Raw genomic sequence first — 21,970 nt, 5'->3', positions numbered from 1 at the left:
CACTGACTGTCTTACCTTATCCTCAAAGCTGTTTCCTCCAGCGAAAATATACCTCTTAATGAACATTTCGCTATTTTAATTTCAAAATGAAAAACAAATATGAAACACGTTACAGTGTGTGTGGCATTAACTAGCCTATACCATACAGCCATGCACAGAAATGATTAAACACAGTGACAGAACCACTTCGTGAATGTACTCTGTCAGAGACACTCAGAGACAGAACAGAAACATAATGTGTTGTCTTGTATTTTAAAAAATCCTATTAATTATTACACTGTAACAGTCAACTTCATAAAATGAAAGGAGTGTAGTTAACTTAAAATTGACTGAAAGTCAATTCTACTCATTTGAAAAGAGTTATAAAAGGTAATGAGTTAATTAAATACCTCATAACTTAAATGGATAAAGTTCACAGGACTCTCCTGACAGCTTAACCTCCAAGTAGAGGGATACAAAGTTAGCGTTAGCTCTACTATAAAAGATCTGGGTGTTATATTAGACAGCAATTTAACTTTTGAAAAATCATATGTTCAAAACACTTCAAATGAATAGATTTAACTTTCAGTAAATTTTGAGTTAACTACACTCATTTCATTTGATAAAGTTGACTGTTGGATTTTACCGTGTATATATATATATATATATATTTATTTATATTATTTATTTATTTATTTATTTATTTATTTACCTCATAAGGAGCTGAGTCCCCTAAAATAAAATAAAAATCCTAAAATTGCCCTTGACCAGCGCATTCTGTTTTTGCCCTTTTTTTGTTTGTCTGACTCTCTGTTTCACACTCTTGGCCTCCCTGCTTTCCTTGTGATTGTGTTTTTCCGGGAGGGGGAAATAGCTACATGTGAGAAATAAGAGGAAGTAAGCTTTTTAGCGAGCGCAAATACAGATGCTCACACAGACGTGACTAATTATACAGGCTTGCGCATGAGTTTTTGGGACTGCACATCCTTACGCTGCAGTAAAATAAGATGCTAACCGCAGGCCTATAAGCTCACTGTTGCAAAAAAGCATCACTCTACGCTATACGCCGTAGGAGGGCTTCAAGGCCAGAGCAAAGCCTAAAATTGTCCTCCCGGAGCCCAGCAGAGCCTTGAACCGAAATTCCAGTAAGAACAACAATAAAAGCGAAAATCGAAAATGATAAAAGAGGGAAACGCCAGTGAACCACAGTGAATTAGGCAAAGCAAACAGACGCAGAGTGCCCCGTTTGGAGTCTTGCTGATTGGGAAAACACAGAGAGGCTGAGCATGTCTGGATTTTTTCCTCATGTCTCGGGCCAGCTTGTGCCGGAGCTGCATTTGGACCAGGTTCTCTGCAGATGTGGTTTAACATGGACATGTGCGCTGCCATACTTTTCGTTTTTGATTTCCACTGATGCAACACAGGCACAAACTAACTGTTGTTAACTTTCCATTTGCATGCTGCTTTCGTGAACTTCCCTTGAAGTCGGTGCAAGATTCGATGATCTAATGCCCTGTTTACACCTGGTGTTAAGATGTGTTTTCATCAATCCGATCACAAGCAGACGAAGCAAAAAACAAGTGTGACATCCTAATTGTTTTGAACTTGTTCACATTTGAGCACCTTTCAATTCAATTCACCTTAAAAGGTATTCCAAAACTCAGTATACTGTAATACTTTCATAAGCTATTGACCTTATTCTGCAATGCATAAGTGTGCTTTTGCAATCGCGTTTTGCGATTGTTTTTGAACTTTCGTTTCAGTTGCCTATGAGAGATATTACTAGGAATGATAAACGGCAGAAAACAGTCAAACTACCTGCTCTACAAACAAGTGCTTGTATGACAATACAAAGTAGAGTAATATAGTAAGAAAATATTAGTTTGCAACATCAAGCAGTAAAACCTGCTGTTTTTAAAGTCTAAAAAAAATTAATGTAAGGGAGTGAGACCGGAAGTCTCGAGTCAAAATGATTCAAATGGCTGCACCAAATCATTTGCAATCATACGCGAAGAAAAGGTGAATAGTGGGGGAAATAAACATTCAATACATCATGTCTTTTTTCTGGAAATAATTTTTCCAAAGGACCTGTTGACATGGACCAGATTGTGGTAAAAACCCAAACAATACAAACATAAAAATATAACTAAACAAAATAAATTACATGTAATAACAATGGAATGACACAAGGCTGAACCACTGAAACGTATTTAACACTTTATATTGGTTGGTGCTGCACAATATATCGTTTCAGCATTGATATTACAGTGTGCACATCCACAATAGTCACATCGCAAAGATATGCAATGTTAAGACTGCAACCCAGGCTCATTGTGGAAACGTAGTCCCGCGGACGTTTCTGGAGACCGCGGAATACGTCCCGGCGGGTATGTACGGCTGCAGTTTTTGTTTTTGCGAATCCGCGAGAGGCCGCTGTTGTGTGATTTTCCTCATCTTGAACGTCTCTCGCGAGTGCGGTTCGTGCCCGCGATGTTCTCGCGTCAACCCGCCAGAGGCCGCTGTCCGACTGACCGGATGATTGACTGCACGACCGGCCAATCGGCTGACCGCCCTCCTCTTTCCCTGAACCCAACCAATTTTACCGATTGACCCGCCCGCCCGCTCGCTTCCATAAACCCGAGCAACAGTTTACAAAAGCCGTTCAAAAAAAGAAAAGCCCTGATTTTTTTTTTTTCTACCGTGTTTTCGGATTTCACCGCGTTATCACCCTGTTATAAAACTCTTTCACTTAATTTTTGGGATTCTGTTCTTGTCTTACCTGATTGCTGGAACTGCTCTTCCCCGGACTCGAAACCGATCGCCGTGGTCAACTCCTCCTCTCTGCATCTCGAGCCTGCCGACGTTACTCGGTGAGCTGAGTGGACAAACGGGTTGCAGCGGGAAAGCCCTCCACAAGGAGGTAAGCGGTCAGCCGGCAAGCGCGAAAGGGAACAGCGTCACACCGCCCCGCAGCGTTCGCTTGAAAAAACTAAATGCAGTCGTACGTACCTCCCAGGACGTATTCCGCTGTCTCCAGAAATGTCCACGGGACTACGTTTTCAGAATGAGCTTGGGTTGTAAGACTGGATTATAGTTGACCAGGAGCTACAGAATTATATTTAATCACTGTATACCAGCGAACTACTAAATCTATTAAATCATTCATATAAGGACTGCACAATATATCGTTACAGCATTGATATCGCTGATATACAGTTAATAAATGAATTTTTATTAGTTATTAAAGTTATTTTTAAAAATTATACAGTTATTAAGTAAATTTTACTGTACACCACACTGATTTTAATGCCAACAGCAGACAGCTTTGGCTAACAGCCATCATGAGAGCTAAACTCTCGACTGCTCGACTCACAATTCTCATTTTATACCAGGTAAGTTCACACTATTCTGAATCATACACATTACTCGTTTTTGATTGCAGCAATGATTTCAGCAAAAACAGTAAAATATGGTTAATTAAACTGAGGACGCTGAATGCTAAGAATGAAATGTAAAAATGTAAGTCCACATAACCTGCCATACAGGTGCAGTTCGCTGTCAGAATGCAGTTGTTTTGCTTGTTGATGATTACTCAGGCCTTGTACATTTATGTCTTCTTTTCTTTGTCTTTGGCTCGGCAGAACCTCGGTTTTTAGCATAAAATGAAAGGAATGTAAGCATGTTAAAATTAGAAAGACATGATTTCTGGCATGATATTGCACCCTATTCACAGAAAGTGCCTCAAATGTGTTACAGTCTTTGAAACGGTTCTTACAGGACTCTGTGACTACTGCGGACGGTTTTATATTTGAGAAAGGGGCACCATTAACCTTTGGCTAGTATTTAAAGAGGCTCTTGCTGAGCTGTGGCACTGTGGAGAAAGTTGAGCTGACCTGTGGGTCTGGTGCTTGCAGAAGCAGTCGGGCTGACTAGTGGCTTTCAGTGTTCAGACCTGCGGTTACGAGAGAGTGAGTTCAGCTGTCACAGCACATTGAAATAGGAAGTGAGGTAGGTTATGAATGTGTCTTGGCTCGGCCAGGTCCGCTGAGAACGGCAAACTAAAACCTGTGAACTGTGCAGGCCACGGATAGGATGTCCATGTGTTTTTGGACAGAATTTAAGATCGGCAGACTTAAAGCGCTGTCTCTCAGGCTTCGCAGGTAAAGCACTCTTGAGAGAACACTGTGTGCAGAAATGAAGGACTGGGAGACGCTTGCATCAATAAACTACCTGCCACATTCAATCAGAGCACAGGACAGCTCATCCAGGTGTGGTGTGAAGTGTGGAGCAACTGAACAGGAATCAATCATAGATCTGAGGCCAGAGTTGTAAGACAGATAGTCCGTCTTGAGAATGGACTTGTTTCTGTTGTGTTTGGGAGGAGGAAGGTGAATGAGGAATTATTTGAAGGATTAATTTAAGAAAAAAAATGATAGAGAATAAACCACAATGAGAGGAAAAATGTATTGTGTATCATGCCTCAACTATACTGAGCAAACCAATGAAGCAAACAAAAAACATGTGTCCATCAGACAATTACTACATTTACATGACACCAATAAACCCTTTTTAATACGATTAAGACAATACTCTGATTAAGGTTCTACCATGTAAACATTTTTCAATTTAATCTGATTAAGATCACAATTGAACTAAACAGAAATCAAATTAAATGTGGAGTCTACTGATTTTAGTCACATCATTGAAGTGCAGTGCAAACACCTATGCCTCAGTGAGATTGTCACTATTAGGCAGGACTTCCTCCTCTGATAATGTACAAAGGGAAAAGGTCAATCTAATTGTTTCTGCAGACTGTTCTTATAAAGTGTGATTATAAAAATTTGTATTATTAACTTGTGCTATTAGAGCCTGGCTATATTCATACACTTTTGCCACACAACTGCGTTTAAACCCCTTAAAAATTGATTTTTCCATAATATGGCTGCTTTAAACTGAAAACAAAACCACAAACTACAGGAAACTGTTCTATAATTTCAGCTAAGTGTAATGGAGGCCAGCTAGTAGGTGTTGTGCAGGTAAACCTCACTCCTCTGACCTCTAAAGCCTGGTTTATACTTCTGCGTGAAGTGACCGGCGTTACTCGCGGCGCAGGCAACGCGCGTGGCTGTGCATTTATACTTCTGCACGCGGTCTCTGTTGGTCTGCATTAACACTTCCGAAACGCTAGTTGGCAGTGAGGTGTAAATGTTCCTCTGTGTCGAGTTTCTTCGCTGCTGCTTTGCTTTTTCTAAACACTTCCTGGATGTACAAGTGACTCAAACTCGCTCATTTTGAGGTAGGAACTGGCAGACGTGCAACAACTTTAACCATGAGGTAAACAGAACAAAACTTTCCATCCGGAGCTGCTTCACGGGACTCCACACTTGTGAACAATCGCTTGCGCCATTCGCGCGGCTCTCGTCCTGCCCAGACTCGTCAGCGCTACCAAGCCGACCAATCACAGAGCATACACTACGCGTTGTTGCGACGTGTAGTTACATTTTTTGAGAGGTGCACATCAGTGACGCCGACGGCCACGGCGAAGGGCTATGCGTTAGCGTCGTAGCATACGCCGGTGTTTGACGCAGAAGTATAAATCAGCCTTAAAGGTGCTCTAGCGACAGATGCTAGAGGCCATGGTCTTTAGCCTCCTTGGTAGAACACCCGACTCCCATGCGGAAGATCACCAGTTCGATACCAGCTCGGAGCGGGTTGGGTGGCGTAGGACCGGCGGGGTTACATAAGCATACAATCATGTTAGAATACTAAATATTTATGTTTATGAATGTTTATAATTAGGGACAAACCATCATTTTAGATCTACTAATTCCATAAAATCAAGCAGAAACAACCAAAAACAATTGTTCATGTGGAAAACAGCTCAGGTACTCAAAAGAACGCAACATTTTTTCATTCATTCATTTATTTACCTTTAGCTTAGTCTCTATTTCAGAGGTTGCCACAGTGGAATGAACCACCAACTATTCCAGCATATGTTTTGCGCAGCAGTGGCCTTCCTGCCCTACCCTATTATTGGGAAACACCCATTAACAACCAATTATTCACACACACTTATACACTACGGACAATTTCATTCATTCATTGATTTTCTTGTCGGTTTAGTCCCTTTATTAATCCGGGGTCGCCACAGCGGAATGAACCGCCAACTTATCCAGCACGTTTTTACGCCGTGGATGCCCTTCCAGCCACAACCCTCCATCTCTGGGAAACATCCACACACAATCATTTGCAAACACACTCATACATTCCGGACAATTTAGCCTACCCATTTCACCTGTGATGCATGTCTTTGGACTGTGGGGGAAATCGGAGCACTCGGAGAAAACCCACACGAACGCAGGGGGAACATGCAAACTCCACACAGAAACGCCGAGGCTCGAACCAGCAACCCAGCGACCTTCTTGCTGTGAGGCGACAGCACTACCTACTGCGCCACTGCGTCGCCTATGGACAATTTAGCTTACCCAATTCACCTATAGCGCATGTCTTTGGTCTGGGGGAAAACTGGAGCACCCAGAGGAAATGAGGAGAACATGCATACGTAGAACATCCACACAGAAATACCAACTGCCCCAACTGGAACTAGTGACCTTCTTGCTATGAGGCCACAGTGCTGACCACTGAGCCACCGTGCTGCCCAAGAATGCAACATTACACAGCAAGTAAACCAAACTAATAATCCACTGTAATGCCATCAGCACCCCTCTTTAGCAGCCAGTGGTCCCTCCCATGCACCTGATCAAATCTGTGTAAATATTTGGCGCGGGTAACATGAGGATAGAATTATCATTCCTCCCTCCGCTAAATTAAAGCAAACAGCTGCAGCCATCTCGGGGAGCGACTGGTTAAACATTGAGGCACTGACACTAGGCTTCGGCATCCGTAGCTCATCGTCCATGCGTATCTTGCATAGGGTCAGTAACTCTACTTAGTGACCCGTCTGACAGCCAGCAATGAAGGAAGATGCTCTTTTTATAAGCATCCCAAGAGTGAAACAGTGTACTCCTGACATGGCTGCTTGTCTACACCAAAAACTCAATCTGCAATTGTTTCCATGAAGTACTGAAATGTGGCCTGAAATAACAGTTCACTTCAGAAGTTTACCGTGAAGGGTTTTACTTACGCTTTTTTAGTTTTGGACCGATGTTAAGGGGTTATTTTCTCAGCATTTGGTAGCTCATATGTGAGAAGAGAGAAACTTTCATGTGCCTCTTGGAGAGCTGTTTATGTATGCCACTGTCACTCACTATTACACCTACTGGCAGTAATGCTGACTGGCGGAGGACTTTGAAATTCAACCGAGTACGTTGGAAATGCCAACATAAACGCTATGTGAAGGGAAACTGAATTATCGGTCAGGTCTCCAAGATGATTTGAAGTAAAGAACACGGGGTGAAAAACTGCTGTGAAAAGCTCACAAGAACACCAAACAACCACAGAATTGAGAAATGGGTTATCATCACGTCAAAGAACTGTGGGTGAGTCAAAGAGAAGGGTGGCACGTTGGCTCAGTAGTTAGCACTGTCGCCTCACAGGAAGAAGGTTATTGAATCGAGTCCAGGCTGGTAAAGTTGGCATTTCTGCGTGGAGTTTGCATGTTCTCTCCATGTTCGCGTGGGTTTTCTCCGCATGCTCCGGTATTCCCCAACAGTCCAAAGACATGCGCTACAGGGGAATTGGAGAAACTAAATTGGCCATACTGTATGAGTGTGAATGGGTGTGTATGGGTGTTTCCCAGTACTGGTTTGCATCTGCTGCGAAAAAATATGTTGGAATAGGTGGCAAATCGTTCTGCTGTGATGATCTCTGATCAATAAGGGACTAATCTAAAGAAAAATGAATGAATGAGTCTAAGTGAAGCATGTTCAGACACTAGTTAGAAGCTCATCATCAAATGTGCAATAATTTTACTCCAAGAAAGGGTTGCTTACAACCTAGTTTAAAAATGTTTCAGCTGTTCTGTATTTATATTTGCATTCATGTATTTGCTGTTACAAAATGTATAATCACTAAATGTACTTGGAATGACAATGCATTTTGAATACAACACACACACATGCTGCCAGCATATTATGAGGATATGCAACTCTTGTATTCATCCAATCAGTGATACAAAAACTTCAAATATGCAAATGAGGATGTAACCCAGTGTTTAGTATTACACACTACCTGACAAAAGTCTTGTTGCCTATTCAAGTTTTAGAAACAACAAATAATAACTTGATGATTTGGTATCAGAAGTGGCTTATATGAAAGGCAAAGGCCTCTAGATTAAGCTTATTTTACCTAAATAAAATATGATCATGACTTGATTTTTAATTATTTAATTAGGGCAGTAAGGTCTGACCTTGCTGATATAAAACTCTTGACACTTAACAGAAATAATGTACAGTATAGAATATAAAGTCATGGTGCAGTGGAAAAATAATTAATATTGTGTGACTCCCATGAGCTTGGAGGACTGCATCCATACATCTCTGCAATGACTCAAATAACTTATTAATAAAGTCATCTGGAACGGCAAAGAAAGCGTTCTTGTAGGACTCCCAGAGTTCATCTAGATTCTTTGGATTTATCTTCAATGCCTCCTCCTTCATTTTACCCCAGACATGCTCAATAATGTTCATGTCTGGTGACTGGACAAACCAATCCTGCAGCACCTTGACCTTCTTTGCTTTCAGTAACTTTGATGTAGAGGCTGAAGTATGATCAGGAGCGCTATCCTGCTGAAGAATTTGCCCTCTCCTGTAGTTTGTAGTGTAATGGGCAGCACAAATGTCTTGATACCTCTTGATGTTGCCATCCACTCTTATTTCTGTGAGAATCTTGGGTCTATGTGGGTTCCAGTCGGTCTCCTGCAGTATTTGGGATGCAGTTCAACAGATGATTCATTGAAAAAATCTACCTTCTGCCACTTTTCCAAATGATCAGCTAGAAGTCAAGTTATTGTTTGTTGCTCCTACACCTGGCATTGATTACAAGACTTTTGTCGATAGTGCACAGTAAGAAACATTCATGTATCATTATGCTGGATTACAGACAAAATTATGATTATTGTGAAACCAAAAGCAAAATAATCCAGAATTCCTTTACTGAGGTTTAGAAATAACTCAGGGTTAACTATTTCTATTGTGAAAAGCCTTATTATGACTTTAATAAATACAAACAAAAAGGTAAAAGGCTGCAGTAAAAAAGAAAACTAACAATGAATTGATGATCTTTCTCTCTTTGCAGTTTGTAATCTTGTGACCCCAGAGGCCATTGACAATGCTGACGGTGCTCTGTGTCCTGCTAACCCTGGGGAATCATGCCCTTGGTGGAGGTTACGCTCCTATGCCTCAGATGAAGTACGTGCAGCCCATGATGAAGGGGCCTGTTGGGCCTCCCTTCAGAGAAGGCAAGGGCCAGTATCTCGGTGAGTGTTCAATTTAACATCCATATTTATATCTATGTAGTTTTGCCATCAAACAATCCATTGAGTCATTTAAATATGCTTGCTTCATAAAAATGTTTTCAACAAAAGCTGTCAGGATCAAAATTATTCCAAGACTCAGGAAGACTCATTTTCAAAGAAATTATGTTCTTGCAGCAAGGGAACAATACAGAAGAAACACAAGAGGTTACATTGTGGTCCATCGAGCCCAGTTTTTATACAGACATACAAACAGATGATAAAGCATTGTCTTTAATCATTGCTCTAGTCTAAACAGTTTGTTGGGTAGAATCCTGTTCATCACATACTCAACTCTTTGTCAGCACAATATTCCAGCAACTTGCACATTCCAACCGTTCAACTGATTGAAAACCACAGTAAAAAATCACTGTTTTTCCAATACTCTGAATTCAGACATACTGCTTGGCTTGCATACTGTTTGGTCACACTTTATTTTGATGGTCCATTTGTTGAATTTAAGTTACATTGCATCTACATGCCAACTAATTCTCATTAGATTGTAAGTAGACTGTTAGGGTTAGTGTAAGTTGACATGTACTTGTAAATTGAAGGAGCATACAACTGTTGAAGGAGCAGTATCAACAGATATTAAGCAGACAGTCTACTAATACTCAAATGGACCATCAAAATAAAGTGTTACCTACTGTTTTTATCAAACTATATAATATGGAAGTATGCAATTTGGGAAGCAGCACAGGAAAAAGTTCGTCCAATCAAAAATGTTCTGTCCAAACCAGTGCTTAATTTGTGAATTGCGAGGTCCCTGAACAGATCGGGGTAACGGATCCGGCATGTTACCTGAGGATAGAGAGGTGTTGCAAAGGGAGGGCTGGGGGAGGTTGTAGACAAAAGTAAAGGGGGTTGAGGAGTCGTGAAAGAAGTGAAAGTAAACAACGAATGGGTGAGGAGGGCGGTTGAAGAGGGGGATCGGTAAAATGAGGTGCCGGATCAGATTTCAGAGGTGCCGGATCTGGATCTGGCGTGTTCCGGCACAAATGAGGCCAAACATTACCATAGACTGTCATATGAAAGTATTTAATGGCATACCTATGAGTCTGTACACCCATGGCAGACAAACATGGTCAGGATAGAATGAGAATGCCATTCACTGACTTCTCTCGCTCTATAATACAGTAAATATATTAGGGATGTAACGGTATCAGAATTTCACGGTACGGTAATACCTCGGTATGAATGTCACGGTACGGTATTTATTGAATCATTTACAGGAATAAACAAAACTTATGAAAATACTCCAAAAAAGTGCCAAAAGTGTCAATGACATACAAATTAGTCATCTATCTGTAAGCTTTGAAACAGGAACTTCAATTTTAATAACAAAAAAATATTAAACCATGTAAAAAAATTAAGTTTCAATTTAGTAGTGTTGAAAACTCATCACATTCAACATTTAATCACTCACTCACTTAGATAGAGATGGGTTTAAAGGAAAATTATCATATAAATATAATCTGGTAAAAGCTGGTATCTCTGGGTATTTACAATGTCCCCTGCAACAGAAAAATCCCTCTCATTTGGGACTGAGGTTTCTGGGACAAGAGAGATATGACTTGGCCCAGGTTGACAGCAGTGGGTAACGTTGTGCATTGTCTTTCCCCCACTTGAGAGGACAAACCATGAGTGAGATCTCATGTCTGCATCAATCTGAACAGTGTGCTGTGTTTCTGCAGTCCCCATGACTGATTATTAGTCGTATTCCCCAACTTTCAGGCACGTGCACACACAGGGCTCAACCTGTGCAGTGCACATGCCCTTTTTAGTCTTGGATAGAAAGTGCCCTTCCAAAATGATCAAAAGTGCCCCCGCGACGTGACATACCCTCCGTCCCCGCTTTACAGTATGCGCGCGACAACACAGCTGATTAGAACGCGCGCAACAACACAGCTGATAAGAACTCGCGCGACAACACCGCTATTCAGTACGCGCGCGACAACACAGCTGATAAGAACTCGCGCGACAACACCGCTATTCAGTACGCGCGCGGCGACAACACCCGCTTTAGGGTTTTCCAGCGCTTTTTCATCCCCGCTTCTAGCAGCACACTCCATTACCGCATTACTGGATCTGTCGCGACAACAGACCGCAAGGGATTATGGCCAAGCCTGGGCTGATGGGAATTGTAGTTTCCGGTACCTCCCGTTCGCTTCATTCGCCTGTGCAAATTTTCTCTGAAGACCTATAGTTTTACCGATTCATGCGACTACAGTAATATCGAAAAAAATTAATATTGCGGTATGACGGTATTTACCGTTACATCCCTAATATATATATATATATATATATATATATATATATATATATATATATATATATATATATAAAAGGGCATTGTGAGAGTGTTAGAGGAGATGAAAGAGGATCAGGGTGAGGTGATGTCGCCTCCGTCTGGAGCAGTATTTCACAGGCCAATACAGTGCAGACCTAAAGGGTGTGTCAAAACAAGTCAAGAAGGCCTCGAGCTGATGAGATATCCAGGGTGAGTGTCAGATTGAAAGACGTACAGAAGGTGCTAAAGATGTAACAGAGGTCAATAGAAGTGACAAGTAAGATTTGTCTGGGATGTGATTGGTTTAGCTGCCTACTGCTGACAAAGTTCATCGAGAGGAAAATTCAGAAAACATTTGGTGTTCCAAACCTGTGTGGAACATACACTCATTGGCCACTTTATTAGGTACACCTTAGTACTGGGTTGGATCCCCTTTTTCCTTCAGAACTGTCTTTGTGGCATAGATTTAACAAGGTACTGGAAATATTTCCCAGAGATTTTGGTCAATATTGACATGATAGCTTCACGCAGTTGCTGCAGATTTGTCGACTGCACATCCATCATGCAAATCTCCCGTTCCTCCACATCCCAAAGTTGCTCTTTTGGATTGAGCTCTGGTGGCTGTGGAGGCCATTTGAGTAAAGTGAACTCATTGTCATGTTCAAGAAAATAGTCTGAGATGATTCACGCTTTATTACATGGTGCGTTATCCTGCTGGAAGTAGCCATCGGAAGATGGAACACTGTGGTTATAAAGGGATGGACATGGTCAGCAACAATACTCAGGTAGGTTGTGGCTTTGACATGATGCGCAATTGGTATAAATGGGCCCAAAGTGTGCCAAGAAAATATCCCCCCCCACCATTACACCACCATCACTAGCCTGAACCGTTGATGCAGGGCAGGATTGATCCATGCTTTCATATTGTTGACTTTTAAATTTTGACCCTACCATCCCAATGGCGCAGCAGAGCTGAGACTCATCTGGCCAGGCAACATTTATCCAATCTTCTCTTGTCCAATTTTGATGAGCCTGTGCAAATTGTAGCCTCAGTTTCCTGTTCTTAGCTGACAGGAGTGGCACCCGGTGTGGTCTTCTGCTACTGTAGCCCATCTGCCTTAAGGTTCAACGTGTTGTGCGTTCAGAGATGCTCTTCTGTATTCCTCGGTTGTAACGAGTGGTTATTTGAGTTACTGTTGCCTTTCTATCAGCTCGAACCAGTCTGGCCATTCTTCTCTGGCATCAACAAGGCATTTGCACCAACAGAACTGCTGCTCACTGGATATTTTCTCTTTTACTGACCATTCTCTGTAAACCCTAGAGATAGTTGTACGTGAAAATTGAAGTAAATCAGCAGTTTATAAAATACTCAGACCAGCCCGTCTGGCACCAACAACCATGCCACATTTAAAGTCACTTAAATCACATTTCTTCTCCATTCTGATTCTTGGTCTTGACCATGTATTCTATGCAACCATGCATTGAGTTGCTGCCATGTGATTGGCATATTAGAAATGTGCGTTGTACTAGCAGTACTAGCAGTTGTACCTATTAAAGTGGCCGGTGGGTATATATGGATTTTTTTTAATCAGTGCTGAATAAAACCAGAGAAACCCTGTATCTTATTGGATAGAGATCCAAGCTGAAAAGGGGTTTATATACAAAACAACGTACAAAATCAAGATAACAGCTGAAGCCCATAAATTAAAAATAATTGCCATATAAAATGTTTATTTTCCCACTATCAGTCAAACTACTTTATGTTATTTTAGTCAAACCATTGTTTATTAAATATGATAGCTTCTTCTTTGGTGGCGTCACGGGGGCATCACATGATCATCTCACATTAAGAAGGTCACTGATTCGAGCCTCAGTTGGGCCAGTTGGCATTTCTGTGTGGAGTTTGCTTGTTCTCCTCGTGTAGCCGTGGGTTTCCTCCGGGTGCTCCGGTTTCCGCCACAGTCCAAAGACATGCGGTATATGTGAATTGAATAAGGCAAATTGTGTATGTGTGTGAAAGTGTGTTTGGGTGTTTCCCAGTGTTGGGTTACAACTGGAAGGGCATCCGCTGCATAAAACATATGCTGGATAGGTTGTCAGTTCATTCCACTGTGGCGACCCCAGATTAACAAAGGGACTAAACTGAAAAGAAAATGAATTTTTTTTACCTTTATTTTATTAAGGTCAGGTCATTAATCAGTGATGTTGTGTCATTTTGACCAATATATATAACTGTATGTAGATCACTAATTTTTTTACATTTTATTTTCACAAAAGTTATTTTAAACATTAAGCAGACACTTTATTTGCATTTAATATGCTTTTAATGAATATGTGGTCACTTTTTAATGTTTAATGTGATGCCAAGTTCAAGATGGCATGAACATTGTTTTTTAATTCTCAGTTTACAAAATAAAGTGAGTGCTATAAACACTAAAGTGATAAAAAAAAGATGTCACTTGCATTCCTAGTAATCAAAATTACTCAACTAATGTGATTTTAGATGTCTGTGTACATTTTTCTGCTGATTGTTCATAAGGTTTTTGCATGTCTGTGGTTTGCTGACAAAGATTGCTTATCCTTTTTGTCCTCTAGCATCTGGTTACTTTAAAGGAAAGCTTTTGTGCGTCAAAGTATTTGTGTATTTCACTTAAAAAGACACAGCATTTATTTATGGACGTGTCATGTAATGCAGGGACTATTCAATTTTTGTAATGTTTTTGTGTTATACCATAAGTTTTAACATTTGAAGCATAATCTAAAGTGGTGTGTTTAAGTGACATACATGATCATTTTATACTCAAAATATCTGAAAAGGACCCCTCTATCATTTCAGAAATGTAGGAATTATTATTTTTTCCCTTTAAAAAATAAACAATAAATAAATAAATTACTTTTTATGTTTTATGGAGCTTAAATGTATATGGGTGCAACAGGAATTGTCGTGGAATGTTGAAAGTGAGAAAATGAGAAAGTTACAGGCTACTAAATATTTTATGTCTGTTCAAAAAACAACACTGCTGAAAAAATCCCTGAAGAAAAACTGTGTTCTTACTACCATCTAGTGGACGTGGAAAGACATGCTCATCTGGCAGATGTTCTGAAAAAAAGGATTTTGCTTTAGAAGTGTCTGTCAAATTACACATTGCTTGCCAAGTTGGAACATAAGGAAATTTTTATTTAAAATGTATCAAAATACAGCACACCCACGGGCATGGATAACAAATAAGACTATATAATAGCCGTAAAAAGTCAACTGCTTATGTCATGTGTACTTTGTTCTGTCTTCTGTTCTTTTTTTTACTGCTTCCATTTTCATATGTGTTTAGGAGATTGTCTGTATTAGTCCGCACTGGAAAAGTAAGAATCTATATAATTTCTGTTGGGAGAGATACTGAATCCATAGGGCTGTGTAATAGACCTATTGCACCACTTGAGGGCGCTTTAAAATGACATTACAGCGTTTTGCAGCAGATGAGGATTTGCAAAATGTTTACAGATAAGTGGACAGATGGATATACATTAGCAATACTGAGCCATATTATATATGTGAGATAATTCTGTTAGCTAATTACACTACATTTAGTATAAAATTCCTCACATAAGTTTCTTGTCAAACTTTGCTCCAAATGTTTGTGTTTATGGTTTCTAAAGTGAAAAGCAAATTTGTTAAAACTGACCCGTTGGCTCAATCTCTCTCAGAACTTGCTTCTTCTGGACATTTTATTACATCATAGCACAAATTTAAACTATCAAACAGGTTACATGCAAATTTACATTATTTTATGTAGTTGTTAACGCAAATTGGTAGTTTTTAATGCAAACATGGATGTCAAATGACACCACTACAGTTCCCTTGCTGAAATTCTGGTGAGGCCAAGTGCTGTTGAGAACTTTGTCCTTGTTGCTTGTTTATGTTTTGTCCATAAACACATTTTCATTGCCCCTTGGGCTTTTATTTCATACTGGTGTAGATGTCATTGAGCAGATACTTGAACATGGTTTAGAGTAAAGCATAATAATGAGTGTAGTCTCACCAGCATTTCAGGGTACATTCAACATGCATCTTTAATTCTTAAATCTTTTTTCTTAAATATTATAGGATTTTATTTCTGGACGTCAACCATGATCCCTGATTTTTGTTTCTTTTTTATTTTAGATTTTCCACCGATGACGGGCATAACAGGGGAGCCAGGTCCCCAAGGGAAGCCAGGACCAAGGGGACCAGCTGGTCCCCCTGGATTACCTGGAAAACCAGGTATAGGAAAGCCTGGTCTCAATGGTCAGACTGGTCCACAAGGACCTTCAGGATTACCTGGGATTGGTAAACCAGGTCTACCAGGTTTACCAGGAAAAATAGGGCCTAAAGGACTGCCAGGACTTAATGGCGAGGTTGGGCCTCGTGGAGAGCCAGGCCCACGGGGACTTCAAGGTCAACCAGGAGCGCCTGGGCCTGTAGGTATTTCATTGAATGGTAAACCAGGGTTACCTGGCACTAGAGGCCCGCCAGGATCAAGAGGTGAGCCGGGGAGTAAAGGTGCACGTGGTGTTCCAGGTGAACCAGGACTTAAAGGGGAAAATGGCAATGGACACACAGGTCTAACAGGTCCCAGGGGACCCACTGGCCTTCAAGGACCTCCAGGAGCTCCTGGTGTCCCTGGATTGGGTAAACCAGGGATTAATGGCCTGCCTGGGCCATTGGGGCCAAAGGGTGATAAAGGAGCACCAGGAGATCAAGGACCCTCTGGACAAGTTGGTCCTCAAGGACAACAAGGGCCACCAGGAGCACCTGGTTTGGGAAAACCTGGACTTGATGGTATTCCAGGAAACTTAGGCCCAATAGGCCCAAAGGGGGAAGCTGGCCCCAGAGGAACTCCTGGATTTCCAGGACCCCCTGGCTATGGAAAACCAGGACTTGTAGGGCAGAAAGGAGACAGAGGTCCTACTGGATTACAAGGAGTCCCTGGGGATAAAGGAGAACCTGGACTGGAAGGTCTACCAGGAGATTTAGGACCAACTGGACAGTCTGGGCTTCCAGGTCCACAAGGTTTAATGGGTCTTCCAGGGAAACCTGGGATGCCAGGTCTTAAAGGAGAGAATGGACCACAAGGACCTTCAGGTTTGCCAGGACTTAGAGGAGATCAGGGCCCGAGTGGGCTGGCAGGAAAGCCTGGCCTCCCAGGAGATAAAGGTCTACCTGGTCTTAACGGAGCCACTGGCAAACCTGGACCTAAAGGTGAACCAGGTCACATCGGTCTGCCAGGCAATCCTGGTTTAATTGGAGCACCAGGGCCAAAAGGTGAGAACGGGTTTTCAGGAACCCCTGGACCACGTGGCAATTCAGGGATTCCTGGACTCCCAGGCCCTACTGGTCATATGGGACCTCAAGGCATTCCAGGATTGAAAGGCGAACAAGGGCCACCAGGGCCACAAGGAATTGGAAAGCCTGGAGACAAGGGGATGCCTGGTCCACAGGGACCTCCAGGAAAACAAGGCACTCCTGGACTCAGCGGTGTACAGGGCCCCCCGGGTCCACCTGGACCTCCTGGGCCCCCTGGCCCCTCTAACGGTGATTTAAATCAGTTAGCAGTTCAAGGTCCAAATATCGCAGGAGAATCTGTTCCGAAACCAAATGTTGAAAGGCCAAACTTTGGTCATGCCGAGCTCTCTGTCACCGTGGCTCCTGCTTTTACTGCAATTTTGACAACCCCATTTCCACCATCTGCAATGCCAATCAAATTTGACAGAACTCTTTACAATGGGCAAAATGCTTACAACCCTGCCACAGGCATTTTCACAAGCCCACTGTCTGGAGTCTACTACTTTGCTTATCATGTACACGTAAAGGGAACCAGTCTGTGGGTGGCACTGTATAAAAACAATGTGCCTGCCACATACACCTATGATGAATACAAGAAGGGTTATATGGACCAGGCTTCAGGTAGTGCAGTGCTGGAGCTGAAGGAGAATGACCAGGTTTGGGTGCAAATGCCCTCTGACCAGGCAAATGGGCTCTACTCCACTGAGTACATCCATTCGTCCTTCTCAGGGTTCCTCCTGTGTCCCACATAACGGTCTGTCTGAGCGGAGAATTGCTTGCTCAAGTGCCTTGCAGTAACATCTGTAATAACAGCGACTAGATAATAAGACTTACTGAATGACGGAGAGGCTGAGTTTGAAGCAGAAGATGGAGGATTCATGCTGGGTCTCTGTTTTCATCCTCTCTTTCAAATGTCTGATTTGATCATTGTTTTACTTTCAAGTGTTGTTATTTTCTGCCTATATGATAATTTTATTATAACTGTTATATTATTTTGGTTGATGTTGATATATTGGTGTTATTTTATTGATGTTGTTGTAGTTGTTGTTTATCACGATCAGACTATTAAGTACATTGCAATGTGTAGGTAACCATTTAAAGACTTACCCGTGTGACTGCACACATTGCCAAATGTTCTGACTCCCATTGAGGTCCTTTATATTGACTCTGGGGTTGTATGTTCCCCTGGCTGCAGTCAAATTCACCTATATATTTTTCCCTTATATAACACAGGCTACTTGAGACATTTCAGATTTTAGAATGCAGACATTCTATACAAGCATTGTTATTGTATTTGTATGTTTAAATACATCCGTAATTTAAAGAATAATCCTCAGCTTCATATCATTTTTTATTATTAAACCAGACAGGTGAATATCTGTTTTTGCTTAGTTATTAGTTATATATGTTTTGTTTGATTTACTGTGCTAAATTGTTGGTTTTTGTGCAACTATGTTGCGTTTGAGAGTCTTTAAGAAGAGAATTACTTGATGATTTACAGTTCATGGCAAGTTTGTGTCAGTTGGAGGTCTGAAGAGGATTGCTGGATGACATGGTTTGCATTCACAAAACAAATATGCTCTTTCTGCGACACTTATTTCATACTATCAAAATCACGACGTCAAAGCTAATCATTTTTAGCTTCTCTTCAAATTCATAAGAGAGCCTACAGTGCATTGGTGAGTAAGGGACTACTAACGCATTGAGTATGAAAGTAACATTTTTCTTTTGTACCAATTCAATTCTCCATTACAGAATTCAAACTACTGCATTGCATTCTCTAAACAGTTAACATTCTTTCTTTTCTCTTTCCTGCTTGATGCATTTGACTTTTTTTGCGTTCGTTTAAGATTTATTTGACTCAATGCACATCCCAATCAATTACAATTTTGACAAATTTGTAATCATCACACTGTGATAGCACTGCTTCAGTGTTGTCTATGAATGATTCTTATATTTAATGAAGTGAGTGAAAAATTAGGTTTGAAGTCCTTCTTTAAAAGGGGTGGTCCACAGTATATTTTAGGGCTTGGTTGTGTTTATAAGATGCAAATCAATGTGTGTCCATGCTTCATTTGTAGAAAAGCACATTATGTTTCATATATCTTACTTTGATTATATACAGCTACTCAGCTAACATCAAAACGGCTGTCATATTTCCTAGTTCTTCTGAAAGGCCCACCCTCACGAGGCTCTGATTGGTCAGCTAACATAATGTGCAGTGATTCACGGATCGGCTCTAAGTCACCACATCACGCCCCTACAAGCTCACGTTTTTTGCGCTGTGTAAACAGTAGCTGTTAGCCATATCTGATTGTGCCTTAATCAGACAGAAAATGAATAGCACACAGCTATACCATATGCCTGCTCTATAAAAAAATCTTACAAGTGTCTTTCACATATATTCCGAAAAAAGCATGTGTAAGTAATATGAAATGTTCACATATCTTTTGCGAGTTTGTCTTTGTAGAACACACGGAAAGCATCTGCATAAAGAGACACTGTGGCACTGCTGAAGATTGGGGGTGTTTACAGATAAATGTAAATTTTAGCTAAATTGTTAGCGGTGCCAAACAGCATTTCCCGTTGTTTACATCCTTGTTTTCGTCCTTACTACAACATACCGTTAATGTTAGAAACTGTGCCTGTAGTTGATCAATTTTAACAAATAAAAATACTTACCGGTTGTGGCTCACAATCAACAACTTTGTTGGTTGGAGGAGTTTTTAGCTGAATCCAACTGGGAGAGATTCTGGAAGCTGTCCTTTGTCAAATCCTAGCTTTATGTTTTTTATAATTCTCTGGAACATGATTAAAATTAAACTGTTAGCACTTCTCTCTTTGTGTTGTGTCCTTCGGATGCCCAGATACAGAAACACAACAAGCTCTGTGGAAATAGCATTATTTGTATGCCATTCTAGCTTATAACACAACATAACAGCGTCTTTGTCTATGCCCCTTTGCTGCATGGGCCGGGGTGTGTTTCTGTGGTGAATACGCGCAACCTGAAGCGTTGTGATCTCACATATTTTTTTGTAGTCCCAAAACTTTATTCGATGTAGGCTTTGCTAAGCTAACTCTATAAAAGTCAATGTCTCCCTTTACATTGAACTTTGAGTATATTCAGAGAAGTTGTTTATGTTCACACTGCTACATTATAGATCAACTAAAGCTTAAAATATGACATCGTAGTGGATCATTCCTTTAAAGAAGTTCCCTTGCTTCTGTTTGTTTGACCCTTATTGAATCAGACTAAAAGTATTAGCAAACGAATGTACTCACTGACTTTTCATGCACAGTTATACGACATTAGTTGCTTCAGTTAGAGATTATTCACATCCGTATAATGTTTTGGCACCAGATCCTAATACTTCAGCATGTATTTGATGACCTTTTATTGTATATTAACACTGTGACTGATATTTTCTCAAATGAGTGTCTATTGTTTTTGTGCAATGGATTGAAGATTTGAAGAATTCGTTGCACTAAAATATCTCAAAACTGCTTATGTTGCTTCTATTTGTTGTTCGAAAACAGACTTGGAAAAAAAAGCCTTGATTATTTTCTATGGGATATGTGTTTGGTATTAGTCAAATTACAAGAAACAACCATCCCAATTGCACATTAACTTAATGAAGGCATATTTATACATCCAGTAAGGAATGTCCGACCACCGAAACCCTGAACGTACAAATAACCTTACAGTGTATTTTAACAGCTTCCAATGTTTAACTTTCTATGTTTTATAATGTACCTGTTGATCTATAGAACATTTTGTCTCATTGCATTCACTTACGCAATCCATTTTGGGTATTAAAATGCACTCTTTGATTGAACTTTTTTTTGTCAGCTCATACAAAATCTGCAAGTACTTGACCGTACTGTTGCAACATCAATAAAGACTTTCTTGATCAAATTTGTGTTTTGTTTTTATCACTAACTAATAAGAGCTAAAGTGTTACTAATTATAGAAGTGATAGACAATGGAATTGCATGAATACATCTCATAAATTCAGTACACATGCTATACATGAGACAAGTGAACTACTTAAATAGCCACATTATGTTAAAACCAATTCCAGTGACAGATTTTATGCAATAATATTTACAATATATAGATGATTTTTAGGGTAATGCATATATATATATATATATATATATATATATATGAACAGAGATTTTATCACATTCACTTTACACATTCATTGAAATGAACATAAACTAACACTAGGGGGAGTGAATATCCCATCCAGTGCTGCTTACAGAAATGACCACCTGTGAGCACAGAAAATTGGCTTATAAGCATTCATTCGCTCTAATTTGAATTATGTAAATCCAAAACTAATATATGCTAATGAGGTATCCATACATTGAGGAAAACACTTGTAAACATCTGATGACTGTTAACTGTTATCACACCATATATTGTTGTGATTTTATACTAACGTTCTAAACACTTTTTATTGAATTATGCAGCTTAATATGAAGTCATTCTAAACTGCTCATAAGTGTGTGTGTGACTTAAACTTCAAATTTAAGGTTGTTAAAATATTTTGCCACAAATTCCTTCAAATTAAAATAAACATTGATTATATATACTTGAAAAATGTAAAAGTACAACATTGTTATTATTGGAAACGATAAACGATATAATATTGTTGTTTTGAATTAGATAAACAACATTAACGTTAGTCTATATTAAAAAGGTATATATATATATGGATTATATAAGCAATATTTATTGTTTAACAAAGTATTGGAATAAAATTATGAAGGTAAATCAGTTGCGAAACTCGAGAGCTTGCAAATGTAAATGTGAGCACTTGTGATAATAATATTTGTATGTGTAGGTTGAAATGTACACTTACAGCTCTGATGTGAACAGCTGAAATCCTCGATTTGCACACAC

The 21,970-nt window shown here is 40.2% G+C and overlaps 1 protein-coding gene across 6 annotated transcripts in view; it reads left to right on the top strand.

Annotated features, from left to right (window-relative positions):
• Window positions 1-20,977, top strand: part of col8a2 (collagen, type VIII, alpha 2) — a 200,222-nt gene extending 179,245 nt beyond the window's left edge. For 5 of the 6 annotated variants that reach the window (XM_087295070.2, XM_088651413.1, XM_088651412.1 and 2 more), the window contains 2 exons: window positions 9,235-9,415; window positions 15,901-20,977. In XM_087295070.2, coding sequence (XP_087151196.2) covers window positions 9,268-9,415; window positions 15,901-17,813 — 2,061 coding nt within the window. In that variant the 5' untranslated portion in view covers window positions 9,235-9,267 and the 3' untranslated portion in view covers window positions 17,814-20,977. 6 annotated transcript variants of the gene reach the window in all.
• Window positions 20,978-21,970: the final 993 nt, after the last annotated feature.

This window comes from Danio rerio, chromosome 19 (assembly GCF_052040795.2).
Source record: "Danio rerio strain M-AB ecotype USA chromosome 19, GRCz13ab, whole genome shotgun sequence".
Classification (NCBI taxonomy): Eukaryota; Metazoa; Chordata; class Actinopteri; order Cypriniformes; family Danionidae; genus Danio; species Danio rerio.
Note: the sequence above shows the minus strand (reverse complement) of the source record. Positions and strands in the feature narration are given on the sequence as shown.